Source organism: Plutella xylostella, chromosome 31 (assembly GCF_932276165.1).
Source record: "Plutella xylostella chromosome 31, ilPluXylo3.1, whole genome shotgun sequence".
Taxonomy (NCBI): domain Eukaryota; kingdom Metazoa; phylum Arthropoda; class Insecta; order Lepidoptera; family Plutellidae; genus Plutella; species Plutella xylostella.
The window spans coordinates 6,346,589-6,372,367 of record NC_064011.1 but is presented as its reverse complement, the minus strand read 5'-3'; the positions used below and the strand labels follow the sequence as shown (position 1 = coordinate 6,372,367).

General features: G+C 37.9%; 1 protein-coding gene and 1 long non-coding RNA gene across 4 annotated transcripts in view; one reads left to right on the top strand and one right to left on the bottom strand.

The window, feature by feature from the left end:
- The window catches only part of LOC105383869 (rho guanine nucleotide exchange factor 11), a 156,673-nt gene that overhangs the window by 35,832 nt on the left and 95,062 nt on the right, over positions 1–25,779 (bottom strand). For all 3 annotated transcript variants that reach the window (XM_048632274.1, XM_048632272.1, XM_048632273.1), the window contains 2 exons: positions 5,175–5,262; positions 4,219–4,347 (listed from right to left, as the gene is read on the bottom strand). In XM_048632274.1, coding sequence (XP_048488231.1) covers positions 4,219–4,347; positions 5,175–5,262 — 217 coding nt within the window. The remainder of the gene's footprint in view (positions 1–4,218; positions 4,348–5,174; positions 5,263–25,779) is intronic.
- On the top strand, positions 5,561–9,540 carry LOC125491110. The gene is made up of 4 exons (XR_007268122.1): positions 5,561–5,702; positions 5,916–6,083; positions 8,466–8,531; positions 9,217–9,540. It is a non-coding gene; the product is annotated as an uncharacterized LOC125491110 (long non-coding RNA).

The following is a 25,779-nucleotide window of genomic DNA, read 5'->3' as shown; positions in this document are numbered from 1 at the left end:
ACACTATGAATGTTTTTCTTCTTCTTCCACACTCGTATCGGAGTTTGTGTATAATAAATATGATGTAATGTTGACACGGCGGTGTTCCCTGACCCAGTATCGGGACTATTTCTGTGAATCCGCAGAGACCAGCGAGCGGTCATTCAGAAGGTTGTTACCCACTGGGCTGTCGGGTTCGACCCTTCTGTTTAAGAAGTTGCTTGGTAAATTATATTTGAAAAATTCAAGTTATAAAATGTTCAGTTTTCGACTATATAAAAGGCATAGAACAACGCTTAAAAGGAGACTGTTATGCCTCTCTATTCTGACCTGTACACGACTATATGATGATACGTTATGAAATATCACCACCAGCCTTGGATGAGGTTTATATCCTGTAGTGGACTATTTACGGTATGTTATAATTTTGCAAACAATTGCTAACAATATCGCGACTATAAGTATCCCTAGTCCCAACTCTCAAAGGCTACGGGGCTCCACCCTGCACCGCTGAGTTCCGCAGTAATGATGAAACTACCGCGGACGCCTGATTAGTTCCATTTGCCGTTCCAACGTCTGACCTTCGTCGCAATATTAATAACGCAGTAGCAGGGCACATCGGAACATCAGGGGAAGCCATGCTGAGTTGCTGGAGTGTTACTCTATACTGCCGGAAAACGAACGATCTTAATACTAAGAGATAGAGTTATGGCTTGCGCAGCAGCACTCCGACACTTAGTTTTTCGTCATATAGAGTGACCGCTCTAACTCATTTTTGAAACAATATCCCGTGCGCAAACCGTCGCACAATCCATTTAACATGTACACCGCACCCAATCTCAATCTCTTAGTCCATCTATCCAAAGGTTGTCTGGCATAGGTCGCAAAAGACCGCCTTTTGTACCCTACTTACAACGAGTTGATTTTATTATTCTTTTTGGTGTACAATACAAATAACGAGTATGATATCTATCAATTCTAGACGTTTCTACTAATACCATTTCCCGAAACTCCGCGGCAAAGCATTGACAAACGCATCCTTGATCTTGCAACGAATGTTATGTTTTTATAATGAACACCCAATTTAATTGTGGATATGGGTCAGGGGAATGGTCCAGTCATCCGTCTTCGAATTCAGGGCTGTCCACTGAAAGCTGAAAGCTTCGTGTATTCTTGTCAAGCCCTTGTGAAAGGCTCATTAATTTTGTGATATTTTTTCTAGGATTACTCTGAGTTATTTATTAGCTATAGGTTTCTACTAGCAAGCGTGCTAACTAACTTTGAGGCTGGATGGGTAAAGCTGAGGACACTAATTGTGTAATGAGAGTCTTAGGTAGATATTTTATTTTAAATGATAATAAGTTTAAGCGTGCAATATGTGTAGTTTGTCAAGTCAGTAGGCTATAAAAAGGCTTCTATACATTTTAAGATACATCATACAAACAGAATAACATTACTGTGTCAAAGCTCAGGGAGTCACTCTATATGACGAAAAACGAAGTATCGGAGCTCTGCTGCGCGAGACACAACTCTATCACGTTGTATTAAACGTGTCGATTGCACGACAGCTCTCGTTCGTTCGTTTTCCATCAGTATAGAGTGACCCTGCAGTCCCGGATAGCTGTTAATATACCCGCAGTAGCTATTCTACGATAAGATAAATAATAGAGTACTTATTGACAGCCACTTACGCTAAATGGGTGTGTGTTTATGACAATGCGTCAGAAGGCACTACTACTTAGATGAACAATGTACGGATAAGATGGAGATAAAATTTAATACACCGGGCAAGTCACGATCTCTCCAAAATTTGCTAATAGACTTTTCTAAAACAGTTATTATTTTTAAAAACTCATGCGCAATTAAACTCGCTTCCTCAACCTATTTTGCAAAGTGAACTGCGCAGCGCCAAAATTAAAACTTTGCAAGAACCAATCGACTCATAAAATCCACCAAAAACATCCTCGAACGTAAATAAATACAGTTTCAGGAACTAAAGATATTCATCTGAAGTCGAATAAATAAACATACACGTATGGTATTATTGAGAACTGGGCCGAATCTTCAAGTACTGACGAGTTTCTGTCGAGTGGAAATGTGGGGTATAAATAGCCTTAATTGTGCATTCTGATTTATTGTTGTAAGCCAGAACACTGGAAGATGCTGGGTAGCATGGCGTGGTACGCCCTCTTAAGACAGGCAGACGGAACTATATTATATTATTATGGAAGTAAAATATACAGTGTGTTGTTTTTCGGACAAACTTTAAGGGGGATTCTACGAGTAATTTCATCGAGAAAAAACCCCCATATGTAGGGGTCTGAGTAACTTAAATTAAATTTTCTTCTTCTTTTAGAAAATCATATCTCGAGAATTAAACGCCTTACGGACATGAAATAAAATGCTTTTATCCGCAAAAAGTCACCTCTATCCAATAAAAATATCTACAACTGCTTAAAAGTTACATAAAAAAAGTTCAAAGCAACATTAAAATGGCCGCCATTTCTAGAATATTGAGATTTGAAACGGGAATCACTGATAAAAGTCCACCCTATAAACAAAGAGTTACAACTCAGCGGAAGCGTATCTAGTGAACAGAAGCTAGATACTAACGTACAAGCGGAAAGCGTCGGTCTGTCTGTCTGCAGATAAACAAACAATAGAACTGCGAGTGCAGACGAAGTGTTGTGTTTATAGCGAAGAGTTACTGGTTTTGCAGCAGAAGTTGGTAGGTAGGGATTAAATGGACGATACCTATATCTATAAATTATATGTAAAGTACCGACTTCATAAGTATATTTTAAAAAAGAAAATCATATATGCTTGCTTGAAAGATACCATTATAATTATAACGCTACAAGTTTATTTTTCTCTATAAGTACTTAAATTAATAGTTAAGTACTTACAGGAAAATATAAACTTATGGCTTATGATAATCTTATTATATTAGTTGCAGACTTTAGTTTAATTACCTTACTCTAAACTAGGTACGAACAGTATTCAACTATTCATACAGACTTTGCATTTGGGTGCACACCGTGAATTTATTAAGACTAAGTAGGTACATCAAAATTACCCTAAACTAATTATGACCAGCCAAACAATTTTTAACATACATATACATACACGCACTCACGCCTTGTACTAATGTACTCCCTTGCGGGGTAGGCAGAGGTGCATTGCTGCACCCACTTTTCGCCAGAGCGTTATGTTAGTCCCAATGTAATAGGGGGCGGGCCTATTACCATTTTACGGGCACATCCAAGACCCGAGAACAAATATCTGTATTTAAACAAATATCTGCCCCAGCCGGGAATCGAACCCGGGACCATCGGCTCAGTAGTCAGGGTCACTAACCACTACGCCATTCGGTCGTACAACAACAATTTTTAACTTTATAACTAGCCTATAACTATATAACGCATATTCACAGAACATTTAACGATCCGTCTGCATAGCGGCGCAAGTGAAAACAAACTTTAACTACTGAAATTTACAGTTGAAATTCGCTTGTAAATTATTCCGCAATGCGACTGCGGTCACCGCCCGAACGCAACTGAATTCTAAAATCAAATTTAGAAAAGTAAATATCGTATTTAGTTCCTCGGATGATGCACAGGTAAAGAGGGCGCTGAAGTCGAATTTTCCTAATTCAATATTAAATTTATTTATGTGATCCTAGGTTTATCTAATATTTTATTGTTTATTTCATAAAATGGTGGTTATTATACACTCACGACCCGCAGAAACTGTTTAAATGCTAGGTTAGTAGTAAATCTAGGACTTCATTTCAAAATAAACTTTGTGAGTAAGTTACGTTGCGATTCGCGCCAAATTCAGTTAAAAAATCTATGAAAAATGTACACTCAGCAAGGAATATGTATTTTAACCCTAACGATACGAACCGTTTCATATTAGATTAATTATATTTGGAGATTCACGTACATATACTTCATATCAGATAGACATAATTATTATTTCAGAAGGTACACCTATCCTGTAAGCCTAGTTCAAACATTTTCAGTTCGCCTTGTATACTGTACCTACTCATAACCAAAGACATAATTTATTAAGTCTACGTATTTTTACGAGTACGCATCATCATAATTTACCTCCATAACATAATATCATCTTACTCCTATTATATCTGCACCATACACTCCTTCACCTAAAACACTACATAAACGAAACAAAAACATCAAACAGCGCCATCCCTCGCCAATCTCAAGAACTACTCACTGGTGGTTGTGCGCGGTGAGGCGGTTGGGGTCGCTGGCGTTGCGGTGCTTCCCGCGGCGCGGCGCATCCCGCTCGCGGCAGCTCTCCGCGCGGTTCACGCCGCGACCGCTAGATGGCGCCGTGCGCCAGCTGAGAATGAACGAATGGATGGTGAACTATCGAACTATTGTACTAATAGGTACTAGAATTAATAATTAGTACTGGGAAAAAAGTGTAGAGTAGAAAACAGGTTTCATGAAGCATGTACTATGCACTCCTAGCTCATAAAGAACGTTATTTTCAGTCTAATAATGTTTGTTTAATGTATTTTCATATTATTTTAGTAATATGGAAATGACAATCTCTTTGCTTGATTCTTCATCTCCCTACCAACCATCTTTAGTAGCCCAAAACTCAGTCATTACTACTCATTACCCTCATCAGGGCCATATTTCATGTGAACCCATCTTACACACTTTCCTTCAAAAACTACCCAATAGAGTCCAAACTCACTTGTTGTCTTTATCCGGGGCATCCTTTCACATCAGTCTAACCTTCAAAACCACCTAATACAGGGTGTAGCAAGAAGGTATACTAACAAAGCCGAAAGGGGGACAAGCTTGAATTTTCAAAACTCGTAAAACAAAAGTTGTTCAATTAAATGAATGACCTTATATCCTTTTTGCAACACCCTATACAGGGTGTTGCAAAAAGGGTATACTAAGCCGAAACCTACATGTGCAGCATGGTATATCTAAGCCCGAAACTGAAATCAGAATTTGAAAATTCGCGGAAAAAAAAAACATTTTCCATACAAACTTTGTTGGTCACGTGACTTTTTTACTATGGAAAAGATTATTTTTTTTCGCGAATTTCCAAATTCTGATTTCAGTTTCGGGCTTAGATATAACATGCTGCACATGTAGGTTTCGGCTTAGTATACCAATTTTGCAACACCCTGTAGAGTCCAAACTCACTTGTTATCCTTGTCCGGGGCATCCTTGCTGTCGGTCTCGGGCTCCGCATCCGCTGCGTCCTCTGCCGAGCCCTCGCGACGCGCCTCGCCTGCGGAGAGAGACACATTAACGGGTATACTTGTTGAGGAGGGAATAAGATACCGCAATGTAGGATTCGCGGCGACAGGGGCGACATCTAGTGGTAGATGCTGGAGGGTAAAGATTAAATGCAAGTGGTTTGACGAATTTTTGGTCGAAGGTATGGCAGAAAGATTGACTGCAACTGGATTGCTGAGGGCTAGATAAGACATAGAACCAAGGAACATAAAACTTCTCTAACGAGGATAAAATAAACTCACTCAATTGAATCCTCAAAATATGAATTCAGAGTTGAGAGAGTGCGAATCATGCGAAAAAAATACTGTCACACCGTTTTGTTTATGACAGTCTGTTTAGTTATTTTTTTCTCGCTGTTAATTTACATATTTAAGATATTATTTATTTGTAGAGATATTGGTAATATGCTGTAAAAGAAATTCACAACATGTGGTGAGAATGAGCACATAGTTATAGTAGATAATATCAGTGAGGTAGCGCAAGTTTCTAACACCTCTCTTGCCTCTTAGATATCTGGAGTCTTGAAAGGCCTACGAGCACCAGTACTTATATCTAGCACGACGAACGAGGGTTCCCAGACAGCAACACCCTGTCCCCTTTCCTCCAGATTGCTACACGATAATAACCCTCCACCCTTTCCCACAGCCTACTAATAAAGCTCATCATAGTCTGCGGGCCGGTGGTGTGCGCGGTCGTGATGCTCGGCGTGTGGGTGCACACGCACGTGGTGCACGGAATGGTGACCACGAAGGGGTTCTTGGGCAGGGTCGGGGAGAGGTTATGGGGGCTGTTGCCCGGGTAGACGAGGACGGGGTAAGTTGTTTTCAAAATTGTTCATTGGTTGTTATTGTTACCCTTAAGCCGAGCGTCCACTGCCGGCTAAAATGAGTTAGTTCGCATTCATACATGTGCGTCCACCGCAAACTATGCACCACGTATGAAAAACTGTCTCAACCAACTTTGTTTAGCCGGCAGTGGACGTTCAGCTTTAACTCAATGGGTTGAAAATAATGTGGGATCCATTTGTATTCTTATTGCATTATTCAGACAAGAGTCTAACTATCGGTTTAGTACGTATAGCATGAAACGGATTTTCATAAATGTATGGAGAAATTATCAATGAGGCGTTGGTTAAAAAAAAAAATTTCCTTTTTGGAGAAATAGATGGCGTTGTCTGGGGTTGTACCAACTTTCAAACCCTCAGAACACACTCAGATCACAATATGTTATTCTGTGAGGCTAACGAAATGTGAAAGTGACGTAGGTAGGTAGAATTGTAGTATTATTTTCTCTATGATGTCGATGTCACTGTTGCTTCAGCTTCAGAATACTTAGGCAGCGTTCCCACTACGCCGGACCGGCAGATCTGCCGCGCCGGTAAATCTGCCGGAAGAGCTAGTGGCTGTACAATTTATATGAAGCTATTCACATTATCCCGGGTCCGGCATTTTTGCCGAGCCCGGCATTTCTACCGAACGTTTTGTCACTACGAATTGCCGGTAGAACGACCGGGCCCGGAGTAATGTGAACGAGTTTGTGCCGGTATCTGTCCCCCGCTCGCCCCGCTCGTGCTCCCCTCGCCCCTGGATGTAAAATGAAAAGCATGGAAAATCTTTCCCGTAAAATAGGGTGTACCCAATGTTTTCTTTTATTTTGCCTTCTATTAAGATACCACCACAACACAACAATTTCGTCGTCCATTGTGCGCGCAGGTCCAAATTCAACTGAGGACTGTCAGAATTTCTTCCGGGATCCGATGTAATGTGAACACTCTGTCCGGTGTCCGGTTTTCGGCAGATCTGCCGGTCCGGCGTAGTGGGAACGCTGCCTTAGCACTATCCCAAGCCACATGCAGTCTGAGCCTCGGAAGGATGGCTCGCGCTACCACCCGACATTTAATAACAACTAGTGAGTTCTTATTCTGAGCTTAGTACTCTTTGCTCTCTACAGTGAAACTATAAAGTCCTGAAATTAATGTTTGAGGAACTAAAATTTTCAGGAGCCTGGCACCATTAGAAAAGAAACATAAAAGTCATAACAATTGTTTATGTTAATAGGCGGTTGGCTGTTTTTTGAATTTTCTTATTAATTATACGGATAATCTAGATAAAAGCAATAATTTACGCTTGGTTGCAATTAGGAAGATGAAGAAAAATATTCGTAGTCAAGCTAGTGCAGTTATTTATCGAGTTTTAATACAATGTTTAGCGGAACATCAAGCTGCACACATTTTGTCGAATTTGGACGATTTTTACGCTCGTACAGCGTGTATGACGGGTATGTAGCATTGTACAAATTGTAATAACTCATTTTATATTAGTACCAACGCTTCATTTATCGATAAACCTAGGTTTAGAGCCCAAGTCGAACATTGTTTACATACCACTGATTGTAGGTTTCATCTGGTTTCAGTTGAGTCAAACCTTAACATTTTGATACTTGAAGATATATTTTTGTTTACTAACTAAATTCACATTGTGTGAATTTGGGGGGCATTGTGTAACTCAAAAAGATATTTTATTTTATAGTTATATCGGACCACCGTGCCAAAGAGGGCAAAATATGGAATATTTCTAACTCCTGGAAGAAACAGAACTGGCCGTCCAAAAAGAGAAATTGATGTCTTTACTATGTGTGCCCTTCGTCAACAGATCCAGTTTTTTTATAAGTACAGTTGTAATAACGTTATCTAAATAAAAATTTATTGGTTTCACTATTAGCCTTCATATTAACTCCTTCTAGCTTGTATAAGAGCTTTTTTGTGGATGGTAAGTTGTTTTTAAAATACATAAATAGGTAGGAAGTTAACAGGCAAAATTTCAAGTATCAACGTCAGTTATGTTTCGCTATATAGGGTTGCTATATGAAAGATAGCAGTGCCCTCATTTAATTTCAGGACTTTATAGTTTCACTATATGTAATTTTTTACAGTTGGTACACTGCGTTTTCACGCCATCTATCGGCTTACCCAAAAGCTCAACTGACAGCTGTCAAGGAAAACGGCTCATTGATTAAAAATAGGATTATTCTAAATCTGCAGAAGAATCAACTAAAATTATTCTTGGCTGTGTGCTGACATTATCCTTGTCTTTCACAATATGACATACATGAGTCTAAACTGACATTGAAAGTCAATTCCACATTGAAAACAGAGAAATGTTTTAAATGAATTAATAGTTTTATTTCCCGTTGCAGCATCAAGATCTTTGATACCGTCGGCGTCGTGGATTAGCAATATATTTTCGAGATTTCCATAATGTGGTAAATATAATAGTTTTACTTGAATATTCAACAAATTATATATAGTGACACTGTAGTAGTGAACCTGCTTCCGGTGCTCGGGGCCGCGGGTTGGAATCCCGTTCTAGGCAAACATTATTCTCATGAGTACTTATTCTGTCAGTAGATATAGCTAAATATAGCAGCTGCCTGATGGTGAGATCCGTAATTGACCCTCATTGCTAATGTGTCGGTGGTAGAACACAGTAAGCGACGTATGGATCATGATACCTCTAGAGACCCCGAGACGGTCTCGGGGAGACCTCATACGATGACATAATGAGGAGAACCACGACAGGGTTCGACAAAGTTTGCAGCCGCCGAAAACTTAAAATTGAGAATTTTTTGGTCTCTGGGTCTCAGGAGGTTAAATGACTTCATATTTTTTACCCGACTTTTAGCCGAAGGAGGAGGGTAATGTTTTTCGATTGTAAATGTATGTATGTATGTATGTCTGTTTCTTTGTTCCCTCCTGTAGCCTAAACGGCTTTATAGATTTTGATGTATGTTGTAACTAAAAAGTTACAAATAAAAAAATATAATTATACACAAACAAAATACACGACTGTACGCTAAAAAGATGAAAACAAGTCCCAATGTTAATGGAAAGCGTGCAGTCGGGTTTTTTGTTTGTTTATAATTATATATTTTTTCCCCCTACCCCCAGCAACTGCATCCTAATGATGGTCCCCGTGCTGCTCGGTATCAGCCTGCTGCTGGTGTGGGCGCTGCAGGCCTTTCTGCGCCCGCCCGCGCCGCCCACCACCACGGTGGCGCCAGAGCGGAATATAATCGCCAAAGTGCTGGACCCGTACAACATCGTCGGATAGCCGTGGATGTGAATATATTTGTAGTAATTTGGTAGTAAAAGTATATTTTTACATGTATAGTTTTGATAGATTTACTGTTAAGTTATGTATAAGTCTGTTATTATGATACACTGTTGTTTTTATTGTTAATTTAATTAAACAATGTATATTTTCTAAATACATTTTATTTCTAAATACATTGTTTTTTAAAGGATAAGTTGGTGCATACGTGGCCATTCTGCAAGTATAATGGGTACCTTTGCGCCAGGCTCGATTGTCTTTTAGATCTGATTAGCTTTTAGCTAGGTTTTTAATACATATAAATGTTCACTAACGTATACAGAAGCTCTGTGAATTGTTGAGCGTCCTGCGCCGATGCTGCAAAGCTCTTCCTATGGCCGACCGAAGAAGCATTTCTTATTCACATTAAGTACCTATCTATGTCAAACACCATGATAAAGAAGTTATTAAATAATGTAGTGAAATTGTTGGAAAACAAGATAGCTACGGAAGGCGAATAACACACAACTTTTAGCGACTTTCATTCGCCAAAACTACCGAGCGAACTGAGTTTAAAAGGAAAATATTTGCAAATACAATTTAAAATATGTTAGTGCTCGTATGTGGTATAATTTGAAAGTTATTAATTGTGGAATTTATTTGAAACTTATTTCATAAAAGTAAACTAGACTTCAACAACGCTAACTTTGGAACGTGTGTAATATGGGAGATATATTTTTGTGTTCTTTTTTGCTTTTATAAACTTTTCCTAATAATAACCGGTGCTGGCACTGGTTTCAGTTGCAAAGTTATCGTTGCCGCACTATAGCACAACGCAGGTTAATTTTAATACGTCGATAAACTAGTGACCCGGTATACGTTTGACAGGCCATGTTTATTTATTACTTCTAAATATAAAGTTATTGGAATGCTCGAACTGTAACCAAGGCTGTGGTGAAAGAATGTAGGCTACGCTGAATTCAGAAAAAGTTTTCATGATATAGAGAACAGTGTGAACTTTCAGGCTTATAATCATCATCACGACCAATCACGTCCCCACTTCTGGGGCACTCCTTCTAATGAAGGGAGGCGTTTAGGCCTATTCCACCACGCTAGCCTAGTGCGGGTTGGTCGACCCCACGCAAGATTGTGCTAAGAGAGTTGTCCGGTAAGTGGACAACCCGACTGTCAGATTTTTTCAAGCTGCCCGAAGACGTCTGAACCTATCACGTCCTGCTGTGATGATAATGGTGTTTATTTTTTATTATACAAAGTCTCAGAAGCTCACAATAAGTACAAAGTAAGTCTTTATCTCACACTATCGTTAATGTGTGACCTGAGTTTCGCTGATCTTATGATCATACTTCCTTCTACCACGTGGTCCGTTGAGGGTACCACAAGGCGTTTTTTGCAACGACTGACCGTTTTCGGCGTCCCAACCAGTAGCCGCGAACCTGCATACAGGTCATTGACGTCATGACGTGACGTCACAACGCTGATGGGTCAACGACCGTTGCAGAGGTTTGCGGAGAATCGTCATGTGTGCAGTATAAGCGAATTGGGAATCCATGAAATACTCACGATGTCTTACTAAAGGTAAACGTCCAACTTTCGGCATCGTACACAATTGACCAATCGCATTTAGTATTAACACACCCCACACTTCATAGGCATTGCCGAGGCCGTTCCTCCATACATTTAAGAAAATCCGTTTGGTCCGATACGAACGATACCGATAGGTCTCAATAATATTGTATGATATTATCATAAAAGTGAAAGTTTGTCATGGATGGATGGTTGGATGTTTGTTAGTCAATTCCATGGCATACACAGTCATAGGCAAATTTCATCCCGGAATTTTCACGGGAAAACTGTTTAAGTGAAAGCGAAGCTCGCGGGAAACGCGAGTAGGTAACTAAATATTTCTGTTGGTTAAAGAAGTAAAGTCATGAATCAATTTATTTTCATCGTTGTAATTTCATTAAGCTATGTAATAAATTGAGCTTATGTAATTTGGCCTTGATTTGACCTATCAAACTTACAAAGGGCGAAGGCTAAAAACTTTAGGAAATATTATTGCACATATGTATTCGTATACAAAATAGTATGCACGGTAGAACGTAATTTGGGAAAGGTAAGAAATATACATAAGCAGCTATCACAGCACCCAGGCCTGCTACTCCAGTTTACTCGGGAGCTAGGCTGGCTGAGCTGAAATCAAGGGGATATGTACAAAGGCTCCACTCGAGAGAGCCACGTACAGGAACTTCACCCCCTATGAGAATAGATACATAAGCAGCTAATCAATAATGCTAATGTAGTATGTAGGTACTAAGATTAACGATATACCCGCGCTCACTATCTCAGCCAATTAAATAGATAGCATTTTTGTGTACCTGTCTGGATACTATATTATTATTTTGTATTTTTATATATTATATTATTTTAACTGTATACCTATTATAGTTATGTATCCTTTGTACTAATTTATATAAGTATTAGAATGTATTTTATTATATATATTTAGATAATTATTAAGTGACGTTTTTAGTTTTTTCATCTTTCATGTTTATTTTTTTTTTTTGATAAGATAAGATAAAAGATAAAAATTCTTTATTCGGTGTCCAGCACCAGCACACACCAAAAATACACAAGAAGAAAAAAAAAATACACAAAAACAAAAAACAAAAAAAAGAAAGTAAAATAACAAATAGCTAAAACAAAGCAAACAGAAAAAAAAGAAAACCCTTATAATATAAACTTATTAGTAATAGCGGTGTGTGCTGTCCAGCACCGAAAAGGCCCGCGCCTCAGCTTACACCGCTTCAAGTGAGGTGGCATCCACCCACCTGACGCGGCACTGATTTTCAGTCGCGTCCTTCCGTGACTATCTCCTATCAACGTGTACAATATAATAATACGGTAATATTATACATAAATATATATGATACTTTATTAAATAGCTAAATACTTTATTATGATACTTTATTAAATACCATTAGTAAATAAATATCATAAGTATATATACATAATGTAATAATATTGAATAAAAGTAGTATACATTTTTTATAAATAAAATTAGAGAGAAATTGTGGGTATGAATAGAAAAGAACGAATAGCCTTCGGCGTTTCAGCGCGTGAGCGAGACCGGTCGCCATCGCTGACTTGCTTCAGCGCTCAGACCAGCCCGTGCCGTCCGGCTGAACACAACTGTAAGACAGTTTCATAATAATATATACACAACTGTGAGTGAAAAACGGACACAATGCACACTACATAAGACGCATTTTCCAATCACAATTTGCACATCTTTGTACCAGTTTTCCTGTACCTCCTGTAGGTTGGCTGGTAGAAAATGCTCTTAGTATTAAGCCCACCTTTTGTACATTTATTTTATATTTGTGCAATAAAGAATTAAATAATAATAATAATATACGAACAGGGTGGTTTGTCACATGTTCTTACTAAACTACTTCAAAATAAGAGCTCAGTGGCAGAAGTGGGGTGTTATTAGTCGAGACGTTACCTTTTCACAGACACTCTATCTAGTTCGTATTAAAATATCGTTGACCAACATTTACAATAAATCATTTATTAATCTCAAAGAACGCTTTGAGCCAAATTGGCCAATTACTTAATAACAATTAGACCGACAAGGAGAAAGCACAACAGAGAGAGACAACACTAAAAAAAACAATTGAACATCAGATCCAAATTTAGCACAAGCAAACCAGTAACACATGTTACTACAGTAGTATTATGAACCCTATTGCTCAGTGCATAAGGGTCAATACAGGGGTTATCAAGCGACAATGCCAATGCTGGACGGATTTGGCAGCATGACTCACTCCGCAATGAGGATATTCTCTGCTAATTTGAGGCACTTGTTCCACTGACGATGCGAGATAGAGTAGCTACTATGATATTTATGTAGCTATAATATAGAGCCTATATAATGCTTAAGATGCTCTAGGAAACGTATCGTAGGGTGAATTGGTAACATTTGGTAGCAGGTACGCAACGACATATTATATTAGAGTAAAAGAAACAAACCGAGTTTACCGAATCGTTAAAATTATATTAACGGTTTAGGGGTTAATATTTTATGGAAAAAGTATGTAAAAATATCGTCATGACGCAAATTATATCATAGTTTGATATTTTTTTGTATCGCACAACCTGTAGTTTTAATTTATACACCAAGGTGTTTGTTTCGGAGCAGTAAAGTAACTCATAAGAAACACTATGCTGTATACGAGTATTTGTTTACTTGCTTATCATTGCTCACTTAGTGCAGTGGAACATGAGCCTAAAAGCCCAAACACAAAGTAGGTACAGTGGGTCAAAATCGCATGCACTTTTATATGTCCCATCAAAATACTCCAGTAGTTTTGCCGTAGCTTTTAAGTTCCTAAACTTAAAGACGTTATTAGCTTAACAATCAGCTCACGCACAACATCAAATGTTTTTTATAGCGTTTCCTGTGTGCCGTTTGCATGTTAATAAACTATCGAGTCAAAGGGTGAAGGCACTGATTGATATGTGTCCTGTGTCTTCAGTCGCTGTTTATAAATATTTATTGCTAGCCTTTTGATAGACGGCTATGTCCACGCGAAAACGTGCGTTGGCGATCGGCCTATTAGCACAAATTGAGGTATAATTAACCCTCAAACACCTACCTTCAGCCGGAAATGAGGGGTAAGTTTAACGTGTTTGTGTATCCGAGAATCTGTGTGTGTGTATCTGTCTGTGGTAGCGTAGCTATAGCTACCAAACGGCTGAACCGATCTTCATAGGTAATGATACCCACTGTTCTTAGCCATGTTTCATGAAAATCGTTTTAGCATTTCAAAAGTTATGCGGCTTTTAGTGTTGAATGTCGGAGGTTTTTAACGTTGGTTAGGTTGTAGTTGTAGTACTTTTAGCGTATATTCTATTGAGTCCATACTGTTGCAAATCATGTAGTGTAGATGCTCAGCCCGTCTAGTACAGGTTCGATAGTTTATCGAAAACTATAAAAGTTTACGTATTAGTAAAGTGGCGCCTCTAGTGGAAACTATGATTAAACTTTTGACAGATAATGTATGCAGATGACAGGAGAAAACGTTAACTTTTTTCGTTTTCATAAATAGCAAAACCCGTACTAGAGGGTCAGGTCAGGACAAAACTATACATAGTAAGCCAGTAACTACTCATAACATGTCACAGATCAATCAAACGGTATCATTGAAAAGATCTATCTCAGGGAGTGATACAAAAAACCCCGTGGCCCAGTTCTACCGACCTCATGACCAGACTCTATGAATGAGGATGTCACTTCTCAGAACTTGGATGATGAGGGGCAGGGGAACAGTTCCAGTAAACGAATTGAGGCTCATTGGAGTGCGGTATTGATATGTTTATGACCGGTAGCAGAAGTTATTAGTAAGAGGAAACGTATTGGAAAAATATTGCAGATTAATATAGATATTTGTTCCTGGCCGGATCACTTAATTTGGATAAGTACTCTTACATTATCGGAATAATACAACAAAGTAGATTAATTAGATAGGTATGATAATAAGCTGAAAAGATCTGTTACTATTAAATTCTCGAGAACAACCAGTTACAATTTTAACAAAATATAACTCAATAAAAAAGCGACCATGTTTAAGACATTACAGTCGTGGTCAAGGGTTTTACAAGGAGATAGTAACTCAACTTTCTTTCCGATAAATAATGACTCCATTAATAACATCGCCCAAGAGATAATTTATAAATAAAACTTTAAACACAGCCGCTACTCGCGCAATCGCGCAACGAATCCATCATACAGAAATACTCGTCTTGACATCAATAAAAACGACATATCCAATGATCGAAGTACATTCGATGTAACCTTAAAGACTTGTGCTGGTATAAGTGTAAGCATTCACCTTTCAGCATCGTACGCAACGGACGCATCGCATTCGTAGTTTCATTTTAGAGTCCAAAGCTAACTTTGCAACGTTTGAAAGTTTTTTTTAATTTATTGAAGCAATTTTTTAATGGGATATCTGAAAATGCAAAGTTTAATACGTCTCCATAACGTCGCAGGAATTTTCTTAGCTAAAACGGGGTATAATAAGTAAATAATTATAATAAGTTTGTCCTTCAGGGGACCAAAAATCGGTCACTGCACCGACAACCAGCAAGAAGTAAGTACAATCGTGATTCTGTGACCAGTACCTACCGACACACTACGTACGTTACATGCTATAGGAAACTGGTTTCTTTCAAGATCGCTTTGAGGTCAAGGCTTAGCTTTGATTTATGTTCCGGATACTTTTAACCCGTGATCAAAAAGAGGATTTATAAGTGTGATTATGCGCCACGAAAAGGCGTTAACCGTTTCCATAGAATTTAGTGTTAAAGGATAATAATATTATTAGATCAACGCGTATATCATAGAAATGGATTCGATCGATCAGAAGTCTGCTCCAAAAAAGCACAGAGACACTTATATTTGTACGTTTTACAAAAACAAACATCAATCGACTGTTTCATCTGTCTTCTCTCACAGAGCTCTATTTAAGTTCCAACCTAAATCGGTGTTCAGAACCAATCAGCCAACGCTGCGCACCAAAAATAGCGAGCTGAAAGACTACGCTCTAGACTTCACCAATATATGGTATTTCAGATATAAACTGGACGAAATCCACATCTATTTGTTATAATGGTTTGATATTTTTAAAATCAGTGATCTTCTTTTCGTAGGCCGTATACATAAACAAAGCTGGAAACTTTATCATCAAAGTTATAAGCGCTTACTTTTCCATATTTTGCCGAACCAGCCCTGATAAGCTTGGGCCAAATTTATGTATAGAAAAGTAAGCGATTATAACTTTCCAGCTTTCTTTCTGTATGTAGCTATAAGGTGGATTGCCGAAAGCATATTCACACAGTATGAATGAAGACATCTAAAAAAACATGTAAATAATTACAAACCTTTAGCCGAGCTGAACAGCCAAGCTGTCTGCTTGGTGTCCGCTGTCCTCTTCTTCATCACCAGCGGAGTCGCCTCCACAATGCTCGTCTGCCGACTCCTGGCCACTGTCGGAGTCTTTACCCCCTTCTTCTTAGCTTTCTTCAACGTCCCACTGTGTGACTTCCTCAATGTATTCACTTTCACCGACTGCGATTTCCCACGGGCTTTGCTTTTGGATCTGGACGCTTGGCGGCTGAGTCTCCGCCTGTGGTCACTGGGTTTCGGAGTCACTGGCGCTTCTTCGTCCGAGTCTGTTTCTGGTGCTGGTGTGGGTGTTTGCGGTGGTTTGACCTCTATGACAGACGAATGTCGCTTCTCTTCTTCGAGAAAGAATTTGGTTAGGTTAAGAAGCTCGTCCGAAGTTAAAATTTTGTCTATGACCTCTGACACTGCTTCCACGGATTTGGCTATGGGGGTTTTTTTTCGTCGGAATAGGTTGAGAGCGCTGACTGACGACGCTTTACTGGGTTTCCTTGTCTTCACTTGCTCTGCGCTGTTCTTTCGTTTATCTCCCTTTTTACTATTCTTCCTGACCTGGTCTAGCTTCATATTCGAGCCGTGAATGCTCTCTCTGTCTTCTTCACTCCAAAGGCTTTCCCTAGACTTTTTCTTGTCGAAATGTTTGTCACAGTTACTTTTCACTGAATCTAGCCATTCTAAACTTCGGACCATTTCTAAGGGATTCGATAGAGACATGGCTTTCCTGTGTCCTTTTTTAGCTCTTAATTCCACTTCTTCATCAGTGACGGCCAGTTTGAGCGACTCCTTGCTCATAGTTGGAGTCTTGCCAAGTCGCGGGAGCGCGTCGTCACTCGCCGATATGACGTCACTGTGACAATCAGCTGATTCGTACAGCGACTCATCACTTTCGTCCCTCCTTTCTGTTAAAAGTTTACATCTGTTAGTATATCCCTTCGTACTGAGAGTTTTCTTGCCATATTTAGATAGAGATAATCTGAACGTTACAAAAGCTATTAAAACTGACTCACATTAAGAATCCATTGATGAAACCGTAACAAGAAGTGTAACAAAAGGAATAAGCTCATCAATAGGCTAATAACTGGTTGTTGGACTCCACAATGTCAAGATCAATTTGTGTGAGTTTGCATGAGTCATGGACCTCGATGATGACGTAATTTAAATGTATGAGAGACTTTAACCGCCGCCGGTAAGAATTGAACCCATAGGACTCGAGACTAGCCTCATGGCAGCTTAAAATACAATAATATGTTTTCCCCATACCGGGTTATGATCACATATTATATCAGGCTAGCCAAAACCCACCTCCTACCCGCTTTCATAAAAAAGGCTAATAGAAATATTCTGTAAGCATACTTTAATATGTCATACCTTAAAATTCAATAGGGTCTAAACAAAAGGTCTGATGGAAAACTAACGGTCGCCAGTCATGGTGAATGCTTTGGTAAAAACGCAAATGGCTTTATTAGCACACAAAGAGTTACACAGATTAGCTACAGATTCCGTAACTTTCTATTGTTAACGAAAGTGAAAACACTGGCAAGAGAGTGATGTTTTTATTTATTGTTTTTCGTTAATTATTTGACGTAATCTTGAATTGAATTCGTGAACTCCATTTTTCGTAGCCCAATCGCAATATTGAACTAAAATTATTATAATACAATCGCGTGCAATTAAAAGCACAAATGGCCCTAATTTTAAAATATTTGACTTAAAATTTGAACACAATACTTTCGTTTTTAGTACGTATTATTCTGATGCGCTGTTTTAAATATACTTCAACATCGTTTAGGACTTAGGAGTAATTAGGTGATATGTCACTGTAACTTTTTCATTTCTCGTTAGTGCATAATCGGTGTTAGGTTTTTATCCGCTATGCGTTAACCTGCATATTTTCAAAACAAAGTCGAAGTCTTCTAAAGATTATCTATATCTGTTACGTAACATGTATACCAACCGATATCTGAAGATTAATCTTATCTATGTTGACGATATGATAGTGAGCGCTAATCCTTCAGGTGGCCAGCACAGCTATTATAAACTTTATAACCTTAGGGTTATGGTTTAAAGTTAAAAAGCAATTTCGACGTGGTCAATATAAACATTGCGAACACTCTAGCAGTTTCATGTGCGATGGACTTATGACTTGGCAATATGAAGGATGGAGTATTTTCAACCTAATTAGATTACTTCGTGTAGCATTGACATCATTTTGTGCTGAAGAGATTAGATTTTAATGTAAAATATAAGACACATTTAAGCGGCGTTAATATCGACCCCTGAGGCACACCATTTGAAAAACAGCTCCTTCTGCCTTGTCACCTACTTGTAGAGCCATCACTTGTAGCAAATAAACTCTATAGATAATAATTTGCAACAGCTGTAAGTACATTCTCATTATCAGCTGACGCTGGCACGGTGGCCGATAGCTAACGACACTTCGTGCCGGAGCCCACAACAAACATTGTAGTGTTGATTGTTTCTCAACTAGCTGTGATGTCATTGCTCCACTGTGTATAGTTGCACGTAATAATAAAGGGGCATGCAAGCGAAAACTGACCTTATTCGAGGGTGTTAAGGATTTTGAAATGCACATTCTTGCTAGAGTTATTCGTTTGGGTGGAGTAGGTTTTAAGACTGCTTGGGAATTTAATATTAAATTGATAAATCGCCTAGCAAAATTGATTTTTTATTATTCCAATTCACACATACACACAGTATGAAATATCAAATTCATTTCTCTTTGAGAACATCACTCTGTCCCGACAGAAAATATTTTAGACACGAGAGTAAAGGTAAAGGTCTAATGTAATTGTAATTTGATCGTCAATTTCTCTCGAATCTAGAACATGTGACAGATGTATCGGTTGCGGTGTCGTCTGTGAAACTAGATATTTTACAGAATGACAAATGCCACCTGTTTGCTTTATATATGTATTATTACGTAATGTTTAGAAGGTCAAATGTTTACTTTGCAGAAGATTATGATTGTAATTTAAAGTAGAACCTCCCAAACGCTATGAACTTAAATTTGATTTCATAAAACTGTTGAACCCTTTCAAATCTATTCTATTCTCTTATTTAAAAAAATAAAGCATTCACCATACTGCTAAAAAAGACTTCTAAAACATTTGTCCTATAAAATAAATCGAATCATAGCTGCACAAAATTGATTATCACAACAAATTGGCAAGAATACTCTCTGAAATTGAAATTAAAACTTAGTGCAAAAGATAGATGACACCGAAAACTGAAACCCTATCGATCGCTTTAATTTAATTCTTTTTATTATATTCCAGTTTTCAGATCGACATCTATCACACAAAACAGCATAAACCATACGGACCTGCTGAGTTCTTCATGTCCAGTATATCTGAGTACCTCCGCTTGTCTACTTCACTCTCTGTCGAGGTTTCTCTCTCACTGGACTCTCGTGTCGGCTTGAGAGAAGTGGCTTTCTTCCTCCGAAGCTTCGACACCACTCCATTCTCTCCCTTTGCCACAGTCACTGGCTTCGGTTCTCTTTTGAACCACATCATCACTTTCACCCTTTAGTTTTGTTTTCAAACCTTATTTTATGTCTTATTTGTTTTGTTTGCTGACGTTATCACTTTATGAACTTCATTTTTGTTTACACGTTCACTAGTTTTTCAGTTTTATCGTAATACACTGTAGTAAGTATTTGGTAGTTTCGTTGTATGTTTATTAATTTCAACATTGGCATGAATCACTTCATCACTTCGGTCACATTTAGTTGGCACATTATCAATTTTGGCTAATGATGTTTTTAACACTGTGAAATTATTAGTTTTATTATTAGTTGGCATTGGTTTGGTTATTGGATTTGCGTTAGTTCAATCTTAACTTCTAGGTACAACTAAAATACGTATATTAAAGAGTAAAGTATTATATTTCAAATTAAATTACGGAAGGTTTTACCCAGTGACACTACTTAGAGTATGAGATCATCGATCCATTATAATAACATATTGTGCAAAGCAGCATCTTTTAAATGTATATCTTTGAACGAGTAACAAGATAGGTATGTATTGTCTGAAAAATACAATGGTCTAAGCTAATAGCATTGAAGATAGGAAAACAACGTTTAGAATTCAACATATTTCCGCTTACAATTAAATAAAATGTTTAGGCAATTATCTTGACAATTTATAAATATCACTAAATAGTTTGTCCTTATGACGTATTTATTGATTAGAATAATAATTCAAGTTAATTCGATCATGATTTCATTGCAATTGCAACCGCTTAAAAATATTATACTATTTTCATATATTAATCAGCATAATTATAATAATTACTTAGCATGTTACATGAAATCTAACGCGGAAACTAAATCTAGCCAGCTTTGATGTTAAGATTGATAGACAAGCTGTAAACAGCTAAGCTGTTAACATTGAAAACGAATCTATTACTATAATTATTAGAATAACCATTGAAGCAGACAAACCAGGGACAAACGAACTAGTTTCAAAAACCACTGATTAAAATCTGACGATGACTTCATAACAAAACTGGTCCTGACACCTTGCAAACGACAAGTAACTTTAATACACACTATCAAAGCACATATCGCATTATTTACATAATAAATTAACAAACCACAGCCTCGCTCAGGATAATAAGCTTTAGCGTGAAGTGATAGAGCAAATATCAGCGTGCAGAGATAAAAACACTAACATTCGAGACACCAAAGCATTTAAAGCTTTGAACGTAAGTCGGTACGGCACAAATCAGAACACAGAGAGTATCGAAGTCACACCGGAAGAGTGGTGGTGACTTCCACACTTCCGGTCGATAACGGGCAGCTCGGTTTTGCAAGTTCGTCGGTGCATTATCGTTTGTGCGTGTTGAGTGGAGCTCAGTCAAGTGCTCCTCAACTTATGAGAGTAGCTTAGATTCACATAAAACCGGGTAAAATTAATGCAACTATCAGTTAACCAGGTAATTTATATTAAATTAATTTTATATTATTATGACGTAAAATTTAAAAAATATAGAAACAGTTTTCATATCGCCGGAAAACAGCTGATGATACACAAAATTCCATGCTCTAAAAAGAAACATGATGAAATTAAACTAATTAACAATCGACGATGTCATACAGCATCATGGAAAAAGCTTCAATAAAGTATCGAAATTCAATGACAGCATCCGTAGACGAACCACAAATAGACCTGACCTACGGCAAGCATTAATGTATAAACCCGGCGGCGACCGAGGGGGGTGGAGGGGGGTGGAGGGGGAAGTCGACCAGACACCCCCTACTACCCCCCTTGTAAGGTACGGGATACACTGGGGACGGTAGAGAATGGTATGAGTCTGTGGATGCAGATTGGAGTTGAGGAGATTGAAACCGTATAGATTTTGAATTGGACACCGTAAAACATACTAGGTTAAATTTAAAAGCATAAATGTACAAATGGCAGTCTATTATCGCTAAAAGAGATCTCTTCCAGACAACTGTGTAAGGTCATTGAAGACGACTGGAACTGTCAAGTAAATACAGGGTCAATAGGACTCAGAGATCAAGACTGAAGAGAACGCAAAAAGAAATCGAAATCTTGGAAGAATTATCTGGGTAGTTCTAAGAATAGCTATACAAAATAGTAACAAAGTTAATTCCAAAGGGCGAATATACGTAGATGATCTATGTTGCACTCTTAATGAGATCAAATTGTTCATCACTTTGATCCCAGGATCAGTATTAATTAACTCGACAAATGACATGGCGGCATCTTTGTAGATTATGATGAGTGAGGCGAAACGAAGCGACAAACCAATGTTTTGAATAACATTTATGTGACATCAATGTTTACAATAATTATTATACTGATATACAATTTGCTAAAGAAGCTATTATTATGATGATAGAGTGATGCGGTAGTTCTGTTATTAGGCATAGGTAAATGGGGCATCCTAAGGCTTAGTAAGTAATTCCTGGTCTCACCTGGTATGCCAGATTCGACCCATGTCCAACACAAACGTAGTAGAAGCACTAAAAGATATTCAATTCTGTAGCTACAGTTCCTGTTTCTCTCTTCATTTTCGCGCATAAACCTCACTGAACTTCATTTAATACTATCTAAAGTCTGTTTTTAATTTCAGATACTAAATTGACAGATTCTGAGCGGTTCATCAACAGTCGATTGTCCCGCCAATAGAACGACACGTCACTTAATCGCGGATAAAAAAACAGAATATTAGCATTAAGCCCACCTTTTGTGCATTTATTATATATTTGTGCAATAAAGAATTAAATAAATAAATAAATAAATATTCATTATGGCTACATTGGAGCTAGTACCTCCAACCTCCACCCCTCCCCTCTCCGTACCTCCACACCCTCCTACCCTCAGCGACCGTCGTCGCCTCAAATGCAATTTTACCGGAAGTCCGTTGTTTTTTTAATTTACCCGAGCGCTGGCTGCGTAGGTAGTTGTTGGTAATGGAAAAGTTGGAAAACGAATATTGTTTGGAGTTTTAAAGTTGGCGTTTTACATTTTTTTTACGTTTTGAAAGTTATAAGTCCAGTCACTGTTACCACAGTGTTTATTGAACTCTGATGTTACCTATACATGTAACTTTAAAAAACTGAAAAGAACTAAACTTTACAACGTAAAAAATTGGTGACGATTCTTTGGATAAAATGGTTTGGTTAGAACATTGAAACAAATGAAGAACAACTGCAAAATGGCTACCAAATAAATTATAAGCATCCTAAAATTACCCTCTAACCAACGGAAATTTACTGCTCTATAAATAAGCTTCCCCAAAATCGAAAATAGCTTCACCAGGACAAGTAATCCCTAATGCATAGCTATTAGAACGAATACAACAGCTAATACTAACCGACTGGATCTTAGATTAACAATATACAAGCAAGATGGTGTCTCCCATACAAAAACAAAGCAAAAACCTGTACGTTTTTGGTTAACAGTCAATCCGATTTACGTTAAACCTAATGGCAACCATTGTACCAATGAATAAGGTCACAAATCATCTAACCGAACTTATTCAAATTAAAAGCTCAGTTGTAGAAATAGGAGTGGTGTGTTATGGGTCTAGACGTTTCTTTTGCACTGACACTACATCTAGTTCGCACATTGTTAATCTAAGTTACTAGCCGACTGGGTGACTAATCGGCCATGCTCTGGTCTATTTTGGCTGCAGGATGTGTATCCGCTCAGAGTTGATATATTCGAATGGAGGAAGGACCAAATATGTGTCCATGTTGGTAGCTCCTTGAGTATAATATGTACAGTTAGCAAAAGAGATATGTATACCCGTCAAGCGCAAACACTTCAATTTTAAGATTAAATTACGATTAAAATCAATAAGGACATGTTTGACATGTTCCAAGATGTCTGGGTAATGGCCACTTTTGGGATAAAAATAATTGCTGTTGCAGTCTAAAGGGTGAACAGAAAGAGACAACATATAGGTATTTTATCATACAGGTAGTATTTATATATAAATTGTGAAACAGGCACTAAAGCGTTTGTTTGATACAATATTTTTGATTCGTGTAACTGCCACATAATTCAGGTTACATGAGAAATACGTAAAATCATGCGTTCAGTAGAGGCCTAATTTATCATATTTCGTATTACAACACCGGACGAGCATTTAAATAAAAATTGATTTAAAATTTCATCAAACACCACATCAGTAATGCAGATTAAATTACGAAAATGTTCTCACATCAATGTTTTTATAAACATTTGATCAGAACAGTCTTTTAGCAATCCGTCAAACTGACCCATATTTTTCATTGAAGGTATATTTCACTCCGGTATATTTCTATCCACACACCTACCAATTCTTAAATCTTATATCAATGTAATTATTTCTTAACTATTTTTTAATTTTTAATGTGATGATTAATGGTTTATATTTGGGAACAAATAAAGGCTTTTTATTTTATTTATTTATTTTATTTATATTTCACTCCGGCTAGATGGGGTGACGACTTGCGAAAGGTGGCTGGTTATGATTGGATGCGGAAAGCTAAAGATCGCATCCAGTGGCGTGCTTTGGGAGAGGCCTACGTCCAGCAGTGGACTGCTATTGCTATAGGCTAATGATCATATTTCACGTGCTCGATTGTGCTAGTGCAGTGGTGGTACATTCGATGTCGTACCACGAGGTCCTGGATTCAATGTCCTGGACGGGTGTTTCTAATAGGTTTATGACATGAAGGTTTAAGTATGAAGCTCAATATCAAATAAATGCAAGAAGATCTGTCCGAAATTTATTCTCCAGAATTATGTTCATCAAACTCTAAACTCAAACTCAAATTTTTTTATTCATCGTACAAATATAAAATTTTCTGATGATCGTCAATTTTTACAAATTACTCTCCGTACTCATCGTATGCTAGTTATGCTAACTAGCACTTAGTTCCAATAGGTACTCTAAAACGTGATAGTTTTTAAGTTATAATTGATGGACGTTGCACGAAAGGATTTTATTTTATATACGTCTGGCACACCCTAGGCGATAAATAATGGACGCTATATATTCTTACTGGCTGTAGTAATTTCAAGAAGTTGGAAGCATTTACACGAGCGATTGACACGACTGCCGACCTATCTATGTACCTATGAGCACCATCTCAAGAGTATCTACTGAAGCTAATTCATCCAATCAGGCTGCAGCGGCAAGGCCACCGACAGTAAACACGGGAACAGATGTCCGACTGTTGCGGCTATTTTAAACACTCATTACACCGTATGAAGGCGGGTATTCGGGTTTGTTGTAGGAGATTTCGGATTCCGTGTCGAATTATGCTTTTAAGGGTACAAGTTTGTTTTTATTATGTTTATTTTGTCATGTAAATTTGTTTAGTGTAATATAAGATAAATATTATAATATAAGTTCCACGATACAGGTTCGCCTCGTGTGGAACTTGTAGTCACATCACAAAAATGTTAACAAATTTATTATTATATTAAACGTTTTGTACTTTACTTTTAAGTATATGTTACTAGAATCTGAGTATGCAAGTAACGGATGTAGAGATGGAATTGCATATTTTTATAAAAATAAGTTAGGTACATGTGTCGACTTGGATTTGTAACAAGATTATCAGTCAGATTATCAGGTGTTCAAAAGTGACGACCGAATGGCGTAGTGGTTAGTGACCCTGACTACTGAGCCGATGGTCCCGGGTTCGATTCCCGGCTGGGGCAGATATTTGTTCAAATACACATATTTGTTCTCGGGTCTTGGATGTGCCCGTAAAATGGCAATAGGCCCGCCCCCTATTACATTGGGACTAACATAACACTCTGGCGAAAAGTGGGTGCAGCATTGCACCTCTGCCTACCCCGCAAGGGAGTACATTAGTACAAGGCGTGAGTGCGTGTATTTATTGTATTTTATTATTTGTATTGTGTTCAAAAGTAAGAGGGTT